The following is a 14,348-nucleotide window of genomic DNA, read 5'->3' on the forward strand; positions in this document are numbered from 1 at the left end:
CACAATGGTCATATACTTCTACATTTTGCATGCCACATGGTATGAAACCTGGACGCATAGCACTTGATTGCCTAATAAATGGCCAACGTGGAGTGTGTAGGGATATCCTTATTGTAGGCTAGACGATTAGTTATTGGGAAAAGTTCTTGGTGAGGAAATATTGAAGTCTCCTGGATCGTTCAAAATCAAGGAGTGGAGACTGTTTGTGTGTCCTTTATGTTAGAGCAACGCATCGAGCGGCGAATCCTCTCGGTGTAGGAGAGCTGTAGTGAGGTCACGGCATTCAGCCAGAGAGGGGGTGCCTCATTTATGTTTGTCTTACATAGTATATTATACCAAGATGTATGGGATCTCCCTTTGAGGAGTAAGGAAGGGAAATCATTGGACTATATTCCATTACAAATGCAATATCTCTAGTAGCGATTAGGGTAGTATACCCTCAGATGCTCCTGTCTGCAAGGCCATGTGGGGTTGTCTTTTGAGTGTTATAGAGGCCCAGCTAGTGCCTATAGGCAGTATCGGGCCTGTTTTAGGTCTTGACATCTATACATCGGGTGGTCCATATGTCATATCAGTTTTGATAGTGTAGTAAATTTTTAGTTCTTATAATGCATTGTCTAATTTGGATGATATTTAGTTATGTTATAAAGTACTTTTGATGATCCATTGTATTTAAATGAGCTATTAGATAGTGATTTTAGTCACAGCTTGGATTCATGGAGCACCCTTGTCTTTTTTGACCTTTTTCTCCATATATAATTTTTCAATTTATTGTATCTTGGTTTCTTTATAGACACAATTTTTCTTCATTGTATGTGGCTTGCATTGAGTGAATTTTATAGAGCATTTTTCCTATTATTTTTCTACCTTATCATTCATTGTAATACTATATTTGTCATGTTATCATTATAAAAATTTTGACATTCAATCAATGGACTACTTATTTTTGGAGAATTGTGATGTACAATCTTTGAAAATTAGTTGTATGTTTGATTATAAATGGAATGTGGAAGCATATTGAGCCCATGTGGTTAGAAAGATGGAAGGCCTGCTTCTATGTAGCTCTACCATCCCTTTTTTTAATTTAGAACCATTGCTATTAGCATCACAAATTTTACTACAACCGTCACTATTAGTATTGATATTTTACTACAACCACTTATATTTACATTGTTATTAATGTTGGTAGTGTTACCATAAAACCATTGCTATATAGTGACTCTAATAGCAATACTTATACTAATGCTAACAACCAAGGTTTTATGGTGACACTAATAGCAACAATGAGGGAAGATTTTTAGCCATTAATAATAATAATGATGATGAGCATAGTTAATCTGACAATACTAGTTGTCAGATTAATTTGTTTGTAGATTTAGATGTTGAGATTGGACTTAATGTAGATAGTCTAGCAAGAGTTGATTTCATTGTAGATGAGATTGAAGATTCATTGTGATAAGCATTTTCCTTTTGTATTTATTTTTGAACTCCATGACTTTTACATATCTTGTGTCTCTTCGGTCCAAATTTTTAATGATGATATATAAGTGTTAAGTAATCCCATTGATAAATATGACATTTACTTGTGACTTTACATAGTAATGTGCTTGAATCTTTAATGTTCATTCTTATTTATGGATTCAAATGTTTGAAGTTTGTTTGCTATTTTTTTTCTCAATTTGAGAAATGCAATAAGAAAAGAAGTTTCGACAATTTTGGTGTTTTTTCCACTATTCTTGTAATGTAAATCTAAGCATTCCTAAGCACATGTAACTCCACATCGATATACACATATCTTTACCCTCCCAAATACAAACTCCTCCAAATACAATTTACCAGTTAGATCTTTAGAGTAGAGGGTTTTGGATTTAGGGATTAAGATTTAATATTTAGGGTCCAAGGTCTTGGATTTAGGGTTTAAGATTTAATATTTTTACATTGATATTTTTTAAAGATGGTTTTGATTAGAAACATGAAAATTTTTTATTTTTTACGAAATGGTCTTAAAGATGAATATAAAAATATATAGTTCCTAACTTATATTGACCATTTCTATTTTTTTTCAACTACTATCTTGTGTTAATCATGTTTCCCTTAAATCGTTTCTTCTTAATATTTCTTGTTAATGAGACATTGAATTTTTTGTAAAAGGTCCAAATTACCATAGAAGTGGTTTTTTGCTACAAGACTAGTGTTAATTACTATATTTTGTGTGGAATTTTATTCATTGTTATCTATCGCATGGTTTGACTTATTTCATGTTTAAAGGTATAGCACTAGTTGGAGTGTGCTAGGTCAATTCCACTAGATAATTAATGTGTTTTTTGTTTTTGATAGGTAGATTATTAGATTAGAGAATTGAAGTAAATTATCATTTTCATATTTTACCAAATCAAGAGCTTGCATAGAAATTTAATATGAAACGAATAGAGAGACAAATGCAAGAAAAGAGAGCATGACACCAACTAGGTACACTCTCTCCCATGTATTGGATGAGAGGACTTCTCTCATTTATCTTGTGTCCAAAAATAAGATATTATATCTACACTTTATAATGTTATGATTATTGATTTATTTTATTTAAATGAGTAAATGTATTGCCATATTCTATATAAACTTTTATTAATGGTCATTGAATGGATGATTGTGACATTGCATGTGAACATGTAGTAGTACCGAGTGCATTGTGTTGAAGTTAGAAAATTAGAGAATCAATTTATTTTGTGTTTTTTATGTATAGATCATTAGCTTGGAAAATTTGAGGAAATTTTTTAAAAAATATTTCACCAAGGGATCTCTACATAGCAAAAAGAGAGACGTAGGATGTCATTTAGGAAATCAATAAAACTCACTCACAACTTGTTTGGCCTCAAAGCTAGCCGTAATGTGAATAATGGAACATTGGAAAAAAATATGTTACCTTTCTGTTGGGTTAGAATTGTATAAATGATTCATCTCAAGTTGATATATAGAGTGGTCAAAGATCCTAGTGAAGACTAGAACTTGAGTGAACTAAAGAAGGCCACTCTATGAGGATACCTAGATAGAACTTGGATGAATTAAAAATGGCCATGTTATGAGGGTATCTAGACAACCATCTATCAATTTGTGTTGCCTTACTAGAGTCTATGGTTTCACCACAATCCTCTAGGATCATGTAGTATGATCTCCATGTTAAGAATCTAATCTCACCATCCTAGAATGGCATAATAGGTTAGAGTGTCATGCTCAAGTTGAACAATATGAGGAGTTTTCAGAAACTAGTAACTAAGCTCATGAGCTATGGTAATGCATTACATGCCCGATCATGGATAGAAGAAGCACTAAGCTATTGTCCTTTCTCAAATTTATGAAAATCCATAATCTCTTTTGTATTATGAAGATGCTATTTTGGGATACTCTTGTCCACAAAAACACAATCTTGAGCCATAGTATAAAGGCACCTTAAGTGAGTTTGAGACCATCCATATGACCAATATTTGTAAAGGCCATACTTAGAAGATATTATATTATCTTTATGATTCGTTTTTGACAAAATCTTGACACCTTTTAGTAGGATCATGATTTAAAAATAGGAAACAAGGGTAGGCCCTCAAATTGGGCATTGGAATGATCATCATATGGGTAGATTAGAAGGAAAAACACTAGTTAAAAATATTAATGAATATATCCATGATGGTAATGTAATTAGAACACCACTACTTCACCTATGACTAAGAACAAAATGAAGGATCTAATAATGGAAAGGATCCAAGAGGGGTTGAGAGCATACCATACTAAGGGAGAACCCTCTAATGAGGCAATATTCTACTCAAATAGAAACTATTCTGATGAATGCTCTGCAGGTAGTAGAGTGTGAGAAGAAGTTGTTTAATGGTAGGAATGTATCTGTATATTTTCATGTCTATGCTCAAAAGATGGAGTTCTTTGGGATGGCTACGACTTGTATGGAGCCATATTTTGTACAAGTGACTATACATGAATTGAAAGCTTGAGATGTTGAATTTTTAGGTAGTAAAGAGCACTTCGAATGGGAGGAGAGAAGAAGAGCAATCCGAGAGAATTTTGAGCAAGTGTCCTAGGGTTTTACTCCCATTTTGGAGCCAAGGGAACCATTAGATTTGACGTTTGAGGAGTAAAGTAGAAGCTAGTGTTTGGTGTGGATTTTTGGGTATAATAGGGAGCTCTAGGAGATCTAATGCTTGTAGATTGCTTCTAAGTAGTACTAAACATTATCTAGATAATCCAAGAACCATTTGTCTTGGATTTTAGCCATCAAACGATTTGTTTATGACTACTTTAATAACCAAGAATACATAAAACTCAAGTGTGTTTATAGTCCCATACAAGGATTTTGTTTACCTTCTTAGGTTCTATCATTACATAGTGCTCCCCGGAGAACTACTTGGGCTTCTTGTACCAAGAAATCATCTAAACTTATTGACATTTAGATTGTTTGGACCCTTTGTCTTAGATATACAGTAGAGTTTACATGTAAGACATGCAAAGTTTGAATCATTGAGCTTTGTCTTTGTCTTATGTAAAGGCTTCGATAGACTTGGTAGCATAAGGTTTTATGATTGATTCATGATGTATGGATATGTCCTAAAGAGAACTTGATTTCTAGCATTCTTAGGATTCATTTGGATTGCCTGTCTATTATTTCTCTACTCTTCTATCTCCTATTCTCTACTTTCTTCTATCTCTGATCTTTGGTGGATACGATCTTTCAACTAAAAATCCTCGGTCTCAGCAGATCCCATAGACGATAGCCCATCTCACTTATATCTCCATAACCAAGAAAGATACATTTCCTAGAGTTAGGATCTATCTTATTGTGGTTGTCCTTAGGAATATGGCAGAAAGCCTCACAACCAAAGATACGCAAATGAGCATATGAAGGGGGTTTTGTAGACCATACCTCCTCTACAACAACCTAATAGTCAAGAGCAATACATTGGGACCGATTTATCAAGTGTATGGCAATAGTAATTGCCTCAATCCAAAAAATGTTGTGGTAAGCATGCATGGCTAAGCATATTACAGACTGTCTTGAATTGTCCTATTTATGTGCTCAATTGCCATACCATTCTGGGGTAGGATGTACGGGGTGGTCAACTAATGCTTAATACCCATTTCATCACAAAACTACTTAAAGGCTTTAGAGACGTACTCACTCCCATTATTTGACCTGAGATATTTTAGCCTATACCTAGATAGGTTCTCAACCAAAGCAAGCCGACGCTGAAATGTAGCCAATACTTCTAGTTTCTACTTAATAGGATATGCCTAAACCTTATGTATATAGTCATCAATGAAGATAGTGAAATACTTCATGCCACCTAAAAACTTGCACGGCATGGGACCACATACATCCAAATGAACATGAGTCAAAGGTTCACTCATATGTGTCATACCAAACTTTTTATGCATATTACATGTTTTCCGACCACATAAACAATCATCACAAGAGTCAAAGCACTTATAGTCAAGGGGTGGAAAATACTACAAACAAGTAAGTATTTTCATTCCTTTCAAGGGCATATGTCCAAGGTGATGATGCCGAATAGATACATGTGGAACTATATCCACTGTCAAAACATGGTCAACTAACCCACATCATAGCATTTATATGCCTTCTTCTCCTACGAATAACCAATAAAGACACACTTATGTGCTTTTGGATCCACCTTCTTCCTCTTCTCATCAAGAATATGCACATAAGTAAGATAGCCAAATACTTTTATGTGACTAATATCAGGCTTGTAGCCATACAACTTCTCAAATGGTGTCATATCATGAATCCTTGCAGTGGGAGTCCTATTCAAGATATACACGACTCTCATAATAGCCTCAACCCAATAATACAGTGGCATCTGCTTCTCATTCATCATTGCATGTGTAGCTTCCGTGAAGACCTTGTTTTTCCGTTCAGCTACCCCATTCTACTGTGGAGTGTAAATGCATGTAAGCTACCTACCTATGCCATTTTCAGCCAAAAACTCAGAGCCATCTCAGAACCCTTTAGGTTTCCTAAACCTCATCTCAACCTAAGTGCACATAAGAAAAGCTTCATTTTCTCATCTTGGACCTTCAACCTCCATAGTCAATCAGTACCTTTCGAGGAGCTCATGTGAGCAAAAGAAGGTATATCAAACTCTAATTTCCTCTAAGGAACTCCTTTCCAGCTCAAGGAAGAGGAGCCTAGCACCACACACCCCCACATTGGCCATGCAGCATGACGGCATTGCGAAAAAATGCAGGCATGTGCAAATCTAGGTAGCATGTAAATTTGCAGAGCTGCGTGCTTAGCTAAGGGCGAATCAACGGCAGCCATCTTAGGGCTTTGATAGACCCCCTAGTGGGCCATCTTCTCTAAGAGGGTTTGGAGAAATTCCTCTTGTGCTAGTTGCTATGAGCCAAACCCTAACTGTGGGTTTTGGGTAGCCATAGCTAGGAAGCTTCAAGCTCACTCGTTTTCATGTTTTTTCAATCCTAGCATTATCAACAGTGATTTTAATAATTGAAAAACCCTTATCAAGATTTGTTACTGCCCTATGGAGCTTAAATGTAGAGTTCTTCTCATTCCATGGGCAATATTAAGCTCGTAAAGATCAACCTAAATTATGAGTACTAGAATGAAAGTTGATAAGAGTGCTTCTTAGCGCTCCTAATGCATTCAACTGATCCATACTATTTGTTGCTAGTAAATTAGAGAAATGAGTGTAATTGTACTCTCCTCTGATTCATCCCATAGCATAGAGTTGATTGATAAGCCGTGTTCCACCAAGAACTCCTCTAATAAGCAACATTGAGGCAACATTATCATTAGGAGGAGCTTGAAGTCCACCAGTCAAAGCTCACCTCATTGAAACCTAGGAAGAAAACCAAACTTAAATCAAGGGTTGTTCGAAGAACAGGACCTCCAAAATCCTATCTTGAGATATAATATATGTATGATTTCGAACATTTTTCATCTCTACATCTTTAAAATTGGCTTTCATTTTTAAGGCTAACAACTTTGCTATTTGGTTCGCACTTGGCCACTTGTAAAGGACTAGACACTGCCATTGCTTAAGGCAATAGGCAATACCTTCCTATAATGGCCATGGCCTATGCAAATGTAAGGCCTCAAATTCGCAAGGTCAATGGAAAAGATTTCCATCCCTGGCAAGTCCTGGTAAAATATAAAACGATGGAACGATGCTATTGGCCCTTCATAAAAGGGACCAAAGTTATTGACCCATCCAATTCCCTTGATGTAGAAGATGTTGAAAGAGCTCAGGCCATCATCATGCTTCATTTGGATGAATCTTTAATTCATCATATTGACCAACTCTCCATTGCCAAGGAGAAGTGGGATGAGCTTAAAAGGCTCTATGGTGCTACAGGGAAGAACTCCAAGATCTTTCTGCTAGAAGAAATATCGTGGAAAAATGAAGTGCAATAAATACAAAAAGACAGGGCATGTCACCAATAAGTGTCCTAGTGTTCTAGAAGTACCTAGGAATTGGAGGCCAACTTTGCCTTCCAATCCACAAATGATCGATCCTTTTGAGTTTTATAACACTCTCTACCTATAACCTTCTTTTGTAGCCTGATTTATAAAGGCATCTCATTGTGGATTAAGGGGGGGCATCTTATTATGCTTTATCCAATGCCACCTGGCATTGAGGGGGGGTGTTGAGAACTAAGCATGGGAACTCTCCTTATACTAGAGAGGATAAGGGTAGCTAGGTGTAAATGGACTAGAGGATAGGGGAGCAAGGGGAAACCCTAACCCTAACTTCTCCAAAGGCTATATAAACAATCTAAAGTACATACTCATAGTTGAAGAGAGCATATTAGTTGTACCTTGAACAACTAACTAAGCAAGATCTTCTTCTTGTACTTGAGCTCTCTCTCTCCCTCTTGTGCATACTTTCTCATGCTTCCAACTTTGATTTTCCACAATAACTTGCAGAGCTCTTACTGTAGCATCAAATGATTATACATAACAGTGAACGACGGCCAATATTAAGAGTCAAAGGTCAAATATTAGCTCAAGATCATGTAAAGAGCATAACTAGGTATATATGATCAATGGTATATCCCAATGTAGCATCCAAAGTGCTTGCGAAGCATCTGATATCAATAGGCACTCAATATATCTAATAAAATAGCATTCAACCCTAATTATTATAGCGATGAAAAGCTCTATAAATTTGAGTAAAATGAGTACCCAAATCAATACAATGGCATTCCAATACATTGGCATAGCGTCCCTAAATGATCCAACATCAAATAAACATCCCAAGAAGCATAAGTGACCTCTAGACAGTAAGTAAAGGGATATCCAGAACTATAATACAGTAAACTATCATAAACTATGAGGTATTGGCTAAACCTAAGAGCTCCAACTGATGCCCAAACTCATGCCAAAGGTACCGGGTATGATGCCAAGTGATTGCCCAAGGCTGGGAGCATTGTCGGGAGTTGCAAATGAGGTAGGATGAAGCAAAATTGAGCAGGAAGGAGAGCAACCTAGTTAGTGAAAATTGCACATGTTGTCGTGGGAGCTCTACTGGTTGGGCTTTTTTAAATGTCGGATCTAGAGCATGGTAGGAGCTATGGAGGTTGGAAGATGAAGACTAAATTCATGTTGACATAGACAATGAGTAGACAACTATTCACAAGTGAATTAGGTCCCAAGATGGAAGCTTGGACTCATAAATACAATCTTCTATATTGGACTGACAATGACACTAACTAAAAGAGGAAAGCATCATGATATTGTATTCATTATTTATGAAAGTGATAGTTAAGTACAATGCTTTATAGAAGTTGGTTTGTTCCACTCTCCTCACTATGCCTATGGGATTCAGGAAATCTCTTCCTAGAGCATACATCATTTGTCTATTTCTCAATAGGGATGATGCTAATAGGGCTCAAGGGTAGCTCAAGGGGAGCTCAATGAACATGCCTTGACAATATGAGAAGTAAGTGAGCAACAAGACATACCACTTCAAGCTGAGCCATGGATGCCATGAAAACTTTGAACTAAAGGTATTCTCCACAAGCTAAAGCAATGCCAAGTCGAGCTTGAGCTCTTAGGGAAAATGTCTCTAATACCAATTGTAGAGAATGATCCGTGAAATGAAAGGATAGAGCGAAAGCAAGAGTTATGGTGGAAGGATTGAGAGAGAGAGAGAGAGAGAGAGAGAGAGAGAGAGAGAGAGAGAGAGAGAGAGAGAGAGAGAGAGAGAGAGAGAGAGAGAGAGAGAGAGAAGATGTGGAAACTACAACAGTCACAATATGTGCCTAGCCTTCCCTTTATTCAAAAATCACTGAAAGAATATGTGCCCAGCCTTCCCTTTATTCAAAAATCACTGAAAGAATATGTGCCCAGCCTTCCCTTTATTCAAAACAATATGTGCTCACCGCCTGCAATGTATAGGTTCTATGGGTAACTAATACACCGTGTGGGTATTGTCAGTGTAACTAATACACAGGCGGCTAGCCACTAGCACCTTTGCTCTCAACGATTTTGAGGTTGAAGTCTTTAAGAGCAAAGGAGGTCAATCAACACTTTCAAGAAAAGTACAAATAAAAGATACAAGTCAATTCAAAGGGACAGAATGCCCCATCCATTAGCCAGATGGACACTCTTGTTGGGATGCACACAATGACACCAAAAGAATTATGTTATCCAAAAGAAAGATGTGCATCACTTTCCATTGTCCATGTGATGGTCTTCTCTCGTCAAGTCCCTCTTCATCTCAAGGTTGAAGGTTAACCTCCACCTTCTTAGGCATATTTGAAGACTATAGTTTACAGAAAGGAATGCAACCATGGTAATCCTCTTCTAGTCTTGAGATCATGTGCACTCCCTCATGTTGCGCTTGGATCCTCAAGTATGGGACAATACTCCACGATCACTTAGAATTTGATCCATATTCTAAACCCTTATCTATATTTCTCCCACATACGAAAAAAGAAGACTAACATCCTCCCCTAAGAAGTGAAAGAATGTGAGGTTTTATTTTGCAAGTACAATAGTTCATGGAGAATCATGAGCTCTCACTTCTACATCCACATCAAGTCTCTAGTTTATATTTCATGACAATTCAAGTTCTCTCCACCAAAAAAGATTGAGAATCAAAGAGTCATGACCTTGTTTTAACTTTTTGGATCTTCACATATTTTCAATACATGGATTAAATTTGATTGTTTATACTCTTGTTTGTGGATGTGTAAATGGACATGTCATTAGATGAGGCTTGAGCTCTTTCATGTGATCAAATGCACTGTAGATGATCTCATTTCTTTCACAATTGGTCTATTTTCCTCTTGTTTTTGTGGCTTCAACTCACTCATCGAATCTCTTTTGGAGTCTTGATTGTGAAGAGCATTATGAAAGCACCACGTGTGCATATGCCATTGAAAAACTGTCAACATACTCATATTGAATCTTCGACAGATATGCCTGTCTGATAAAAAGACCCAAGTGATGCTTTGGGTTGAGGAACAGCAACAAGACTCTAAAAGACACGTCTGTGAGATGGGACATAAGGTTGAAAACGAGAAGGCAGAAAATTCGTGCTCCAACAAAGCAACTCTGGATTTTCCAAATGCGGTTTCACTTAAGGATCGAAACCACGTGTGTGAGATGTGACATAAGGATGTAAACGAGAAAAGAGAGCTGGAGGTGTTTCGTTTCAACTTTACTTTGTTCTGCCGGTTCTGTCTCGACTCTCCAGCAGGTTAAAGGATGTAACTAGTCGTCATATGCAGGAGCAATTACACAATGCAAATTTTCGAAGGGTGGAAGAGGATCGACTGGCTTACCAGCGCCTTGTGCGTGCTCCTGACATCGTGGGCTTGCTTGCAGATTGCCATCAGAGAATGGAGGAGGCGGCATCATCAGAGTTATAATTGCAATGAGCTCCCTCCGGGGCCCTTGCCCTTGCCTGTACTGGGGAACCTGCCGCATCTTATGGGCGATCTACCACACGTGCGCCTGGCGCGCTTGGCGGAGAGGTACGGGCCAATCATGTACTTACGCGTGGGGTGGAGTACGCCAATGGTGGTGGCCTCCAGCGGCCCGGTGGCCAGGGAGTTCCTGCAGACGCACGACAAGACCTTCGCCAGCCGGCCGCCCTCCCTCTTCATGGAGCACGTCCACTACGGCCAAGCCCACGCCTTAGTGCTGGCGCAGTACGGGCCTCACTGGCGCCGCGTCAGGAAGGTCGCCACCTTGCATCTCTTCAGCGCCCGAAAGGTCCAGCAGACGCAGCCTCTGAGGAGGGAGGAGCTCTCCCGCCTCCTTCACTCCCTGGCCGACGCCGCTGACGCGGCTGCCAGCGTGGACTTGACCGGCGCCATATCCAGCATGATAGAAGACCTCCTCTGCCGCATAATCTTCCGCCGCCGCGTGTCCGACGTGGTGCACGCGACAGGGGACAGCGACACCACCAGCTTGAAGGACCTGGTCCATAAGACGGCAGCGCTGTTCCGGGCGCCGGTGATCGGCGACTTCATTCCGTGGCTAGGCTTCCTGGACCGCGGTGTCACGAGAACCATGGACACGCTGCATCAGGATATCGATGCCCTGTTGGAGTTCTTGATAGCGGAACGGGAGAAGCAGCATCAGCTCAATACATTGCACGTGAGGGAGAACATTCCAGACGATATTCTGGACGAGCTTCTCTTGGATCCCTCCTTCAGCCGGGTGGCCGTGAAGCAAATTGTTCTGGTACGAGTCATACGATATGAGAGAGAGAGAGAGAGAGAGAGAGAGAGAGAGAGAGAGAGAGATTTTCTGCGCCCGTTCTGGGTGTCGTCCTTATGAGCTCTGCTAATCGAGCCTTTCTTGCCTTGTAGGATCTGATTGCGGCCGGAATCGATACTACGTCTGTATCACTAGATTGGACCATGGCAGAACTCTTAAACAATCCGTCGGTCCTGAAGAAGCTTCAAGACGAGATACTGAAGGTCGTGGGACTTGAAAGAATGGTAGAGGACTCAGACATGGCAAGCCTCCCCTATGTTGGAGCCACTGTGAAGGAAACCCTGCGCCTGCATGCACCTGGGAGCCTTCTACTTCCACACATGGCCAGAGAGCCTTGCCAGGTGATGGGGTACAACCTTCCGGTGGGGACGAGGCTGTTGGTGAACGCATGGGCGATTGGGAGGGACCCCGGCACGTGGGAGGACCCTGAGAGGTTCTGGCCGGAGAGGTTTCTAACACACGGATCGGATCAAGACCCTAACCTGGGGTTCTCGTGGATCCCCTTTGGATCGGGGAGGAGGAGCTGCCCTGGTGCCCCTCTTGCTCTGCCCACCCTCGAGCTCACTATTGCAAACCTCGTCCACTGTTTTGATTGGCAGCTCCCCCATGGTCAGGGCCGCGTGGATACGTCCGAAAAGACATCTGGTGTCGCCTGTCGGGAACAGCCACTCCTAGCACACCCGACTCTACGTGTTTCTCGAAGGGCATGGGGGAGTTGATATGTATCTTCAATTCAAAGTGCTATCCCTTGAAACACAAGATTGAGCTTTTGTCTTCTCGATACAATAGTTTCTTCAATAGGGGAGTCGATATGTATCTTCAATTCAAAGTGCTTATCCCTTGAAACACAAGATTGAGATCTCTTCTCGATACAATAGTTTCTCCTCTAACATTTTGTATAGTTTCCTTTGAGGTTTAAGTCCACACTCTTCTCCCGAAGGAACTGCATGTACAACACATTTGGAAAGGAAGAACATGCTATCTAAAGGATGGAGAGAAAGTCAAGATAATATCAAATAAATTCAATTGCAACATCAGCGCTTATGTCTAGCTTGTGCATTTCTCTACTTTCCAACCTCCCTTGTTTGCAAAGTTAGGATGCATTCAAGCTCCATTCTAGTGCCGTTTTAAAATCAACTAAAAAAATCTTAGAAATTTTTATGCTTAAAGAATGATTAGTAGTGTTTTTGAGTTTTAAAAGAATTAGGTTCGAGGTAGTCTTTATTTCGTTTAAAAGGGTCAATAATATGCTTTACTTTATTCTCATGGTGAAACTTTTAATAGATTCTATTCAATGTTGTATATACAAGAATATATTCTATATGGATGATATAAATTATTGTATTCCATGTGCTTTCAAGCTTTCAAAGTGCATGAGCTTGAAACTTCATTCATTTAATTTCCAAATTCTTTCTTTTGAAGTTCTTGTCCAAATCTCAATATAGAGCAAGTCTAGGTTCAGTGACATTAGGGCCTCATCATTATTGCCTTCTTGTAGAGAGCTCAATTCCTAAAAATAAAGGCTTAAATGTTTGTTAAAGTCTATGGAGCACAAATGAATAGGGGGAAAGTTAGACTTTGAATGCCATGCATATTAACTCTAATAAATAAGCCAATGGTGTTGCATGAATTAGCTTAATCTTAATTAGTTTGAGCCTCATGTCAAGTGGTCATTAAGATTAAATGTGACTTTGAACATTATGACCACCTTAAAACCATTTCTTAGAATTTATATTTAGCTTTTGGGAGTAGATATAGATACATGCAGCATAACTCAAGTTAACCTCATGTTAGTCTTAATAGATATGTGAGTAGTGTGCATTGAACTTCATGTAAAGATAACTTGATTTCTTGGTCTAACAAAATATCTGTAGATAGTGTAAAACCTTGAGCAAGTGGTTGGTTATTTGGCAAAACCCTCAACAGAACCTTGAGAAAGTGCCATCCCATGAGAGTGATAGTAGTAGCAATCATAGACATAAGTGTCGAGGCAAAGATTGCTTTGGTAAAGGTTGTTATTGTGGTGATCGGAGCTCTTCTCCACAACAAAATAGAGAGAGACCCCAATAGCATAAAGAAAGGGAGGCAAAACCCCAACCATATGTGTACTATCAATTAAATCCTTCAGATGTAGTCCTCTAAGATATTGTGAAGAAGGAGGTCTTGAGCTACTTGTGCATTGTAGTACGGGAAAAAATACAAATTACTTTTTAGCCTTCAAAAACCAAGACCCAATGCACTACAAGCAACCATTACTGCCATGCATGAGAAGTATCCTAATCCCTTGTATATGAGATTTACATACAATTGTGCTTGAGAAAGTATTAGAGAGGCATTTTCTAACAAGAGAGCCATGGCCAAACATAGGGTAGTGGAAAATAAGAGGAAATTAGAGCAAGGCTTAGATCCTAAGCCAATGCTGACGATGACTACACATGCAAGAGTAGATAGAAGCCCATGGTGGAGCAAGGGATCTTTAGCCCATAGTAGAGGAGGGCACGATGAATTCAAATGGAGCAATTTGGTTGAGATAGGAGGCATCAACACATGGGGAGTAGACTTTGTAAGTATATATATA

General features: G+C 39.2%; 1 protein-coding gene across 1 annotated transcript; it reads left to right on the forward strand.

The window, feature by feature from the left end:
- The first annotated feature begins 10,622 nt into the window (after nucleotides 1-10,622).
- On the forward strand, nucleotides 10,623-12,812 carry LOC148029931 (cytochrome P450 71AU50-like). Its single transcript, XM_087686213.1, has 2 exons — nucleotides 10,623-11,734; nucleotides 11,863-12,812. Exons 1-2 carry the CDS (start codon nucleotides 10,787-10,789, stop codon nucleotides 12,487-12,489), a joined length of 1,575 nt encoding a protein of 524 aa, XP_087542339.1. The 5' UTR covers nucleotides 10,623-10,786; the 3' UTR covers nucleotides 12,490-12,812.
- The last annotated feature ends 1,536 nt before the right edge of the window (nucleotides 12,813-14,348 follow it).

This window comes from Lygodium microphyllum, chromosome 10 (assembly GCF_053477565.2).
Source record: "Lygodium microphyllum isolate KBCC chromosome 10, Lygodium_microphyllum_v1.1.10, whole genome shotgun sequence".
Taxonomy (NCBI): Eukaryota; Viridiplantae; Streptophyta; class Polypodiopsida; order Schizaeales; family Lygodiaceae; genus Lygodium; species Lygodium microphyllum.

Coding starts and splice junctions, on each gene's coding strand:
- LOC148029931 (XM_087686213.1), top strand. CDS start 10,787: ATGCAAATTTTCGAAGGGTGGAAGAGGATCGACTGGCTTACCAGCGCC. Junction 11,735..11,862: donor CCGTGAAGCAAATTGTTCTG/GTACGAGTCATA, acceptor CTTGCCTTGTAG/GATCTGATTGCGGCCGGAAT.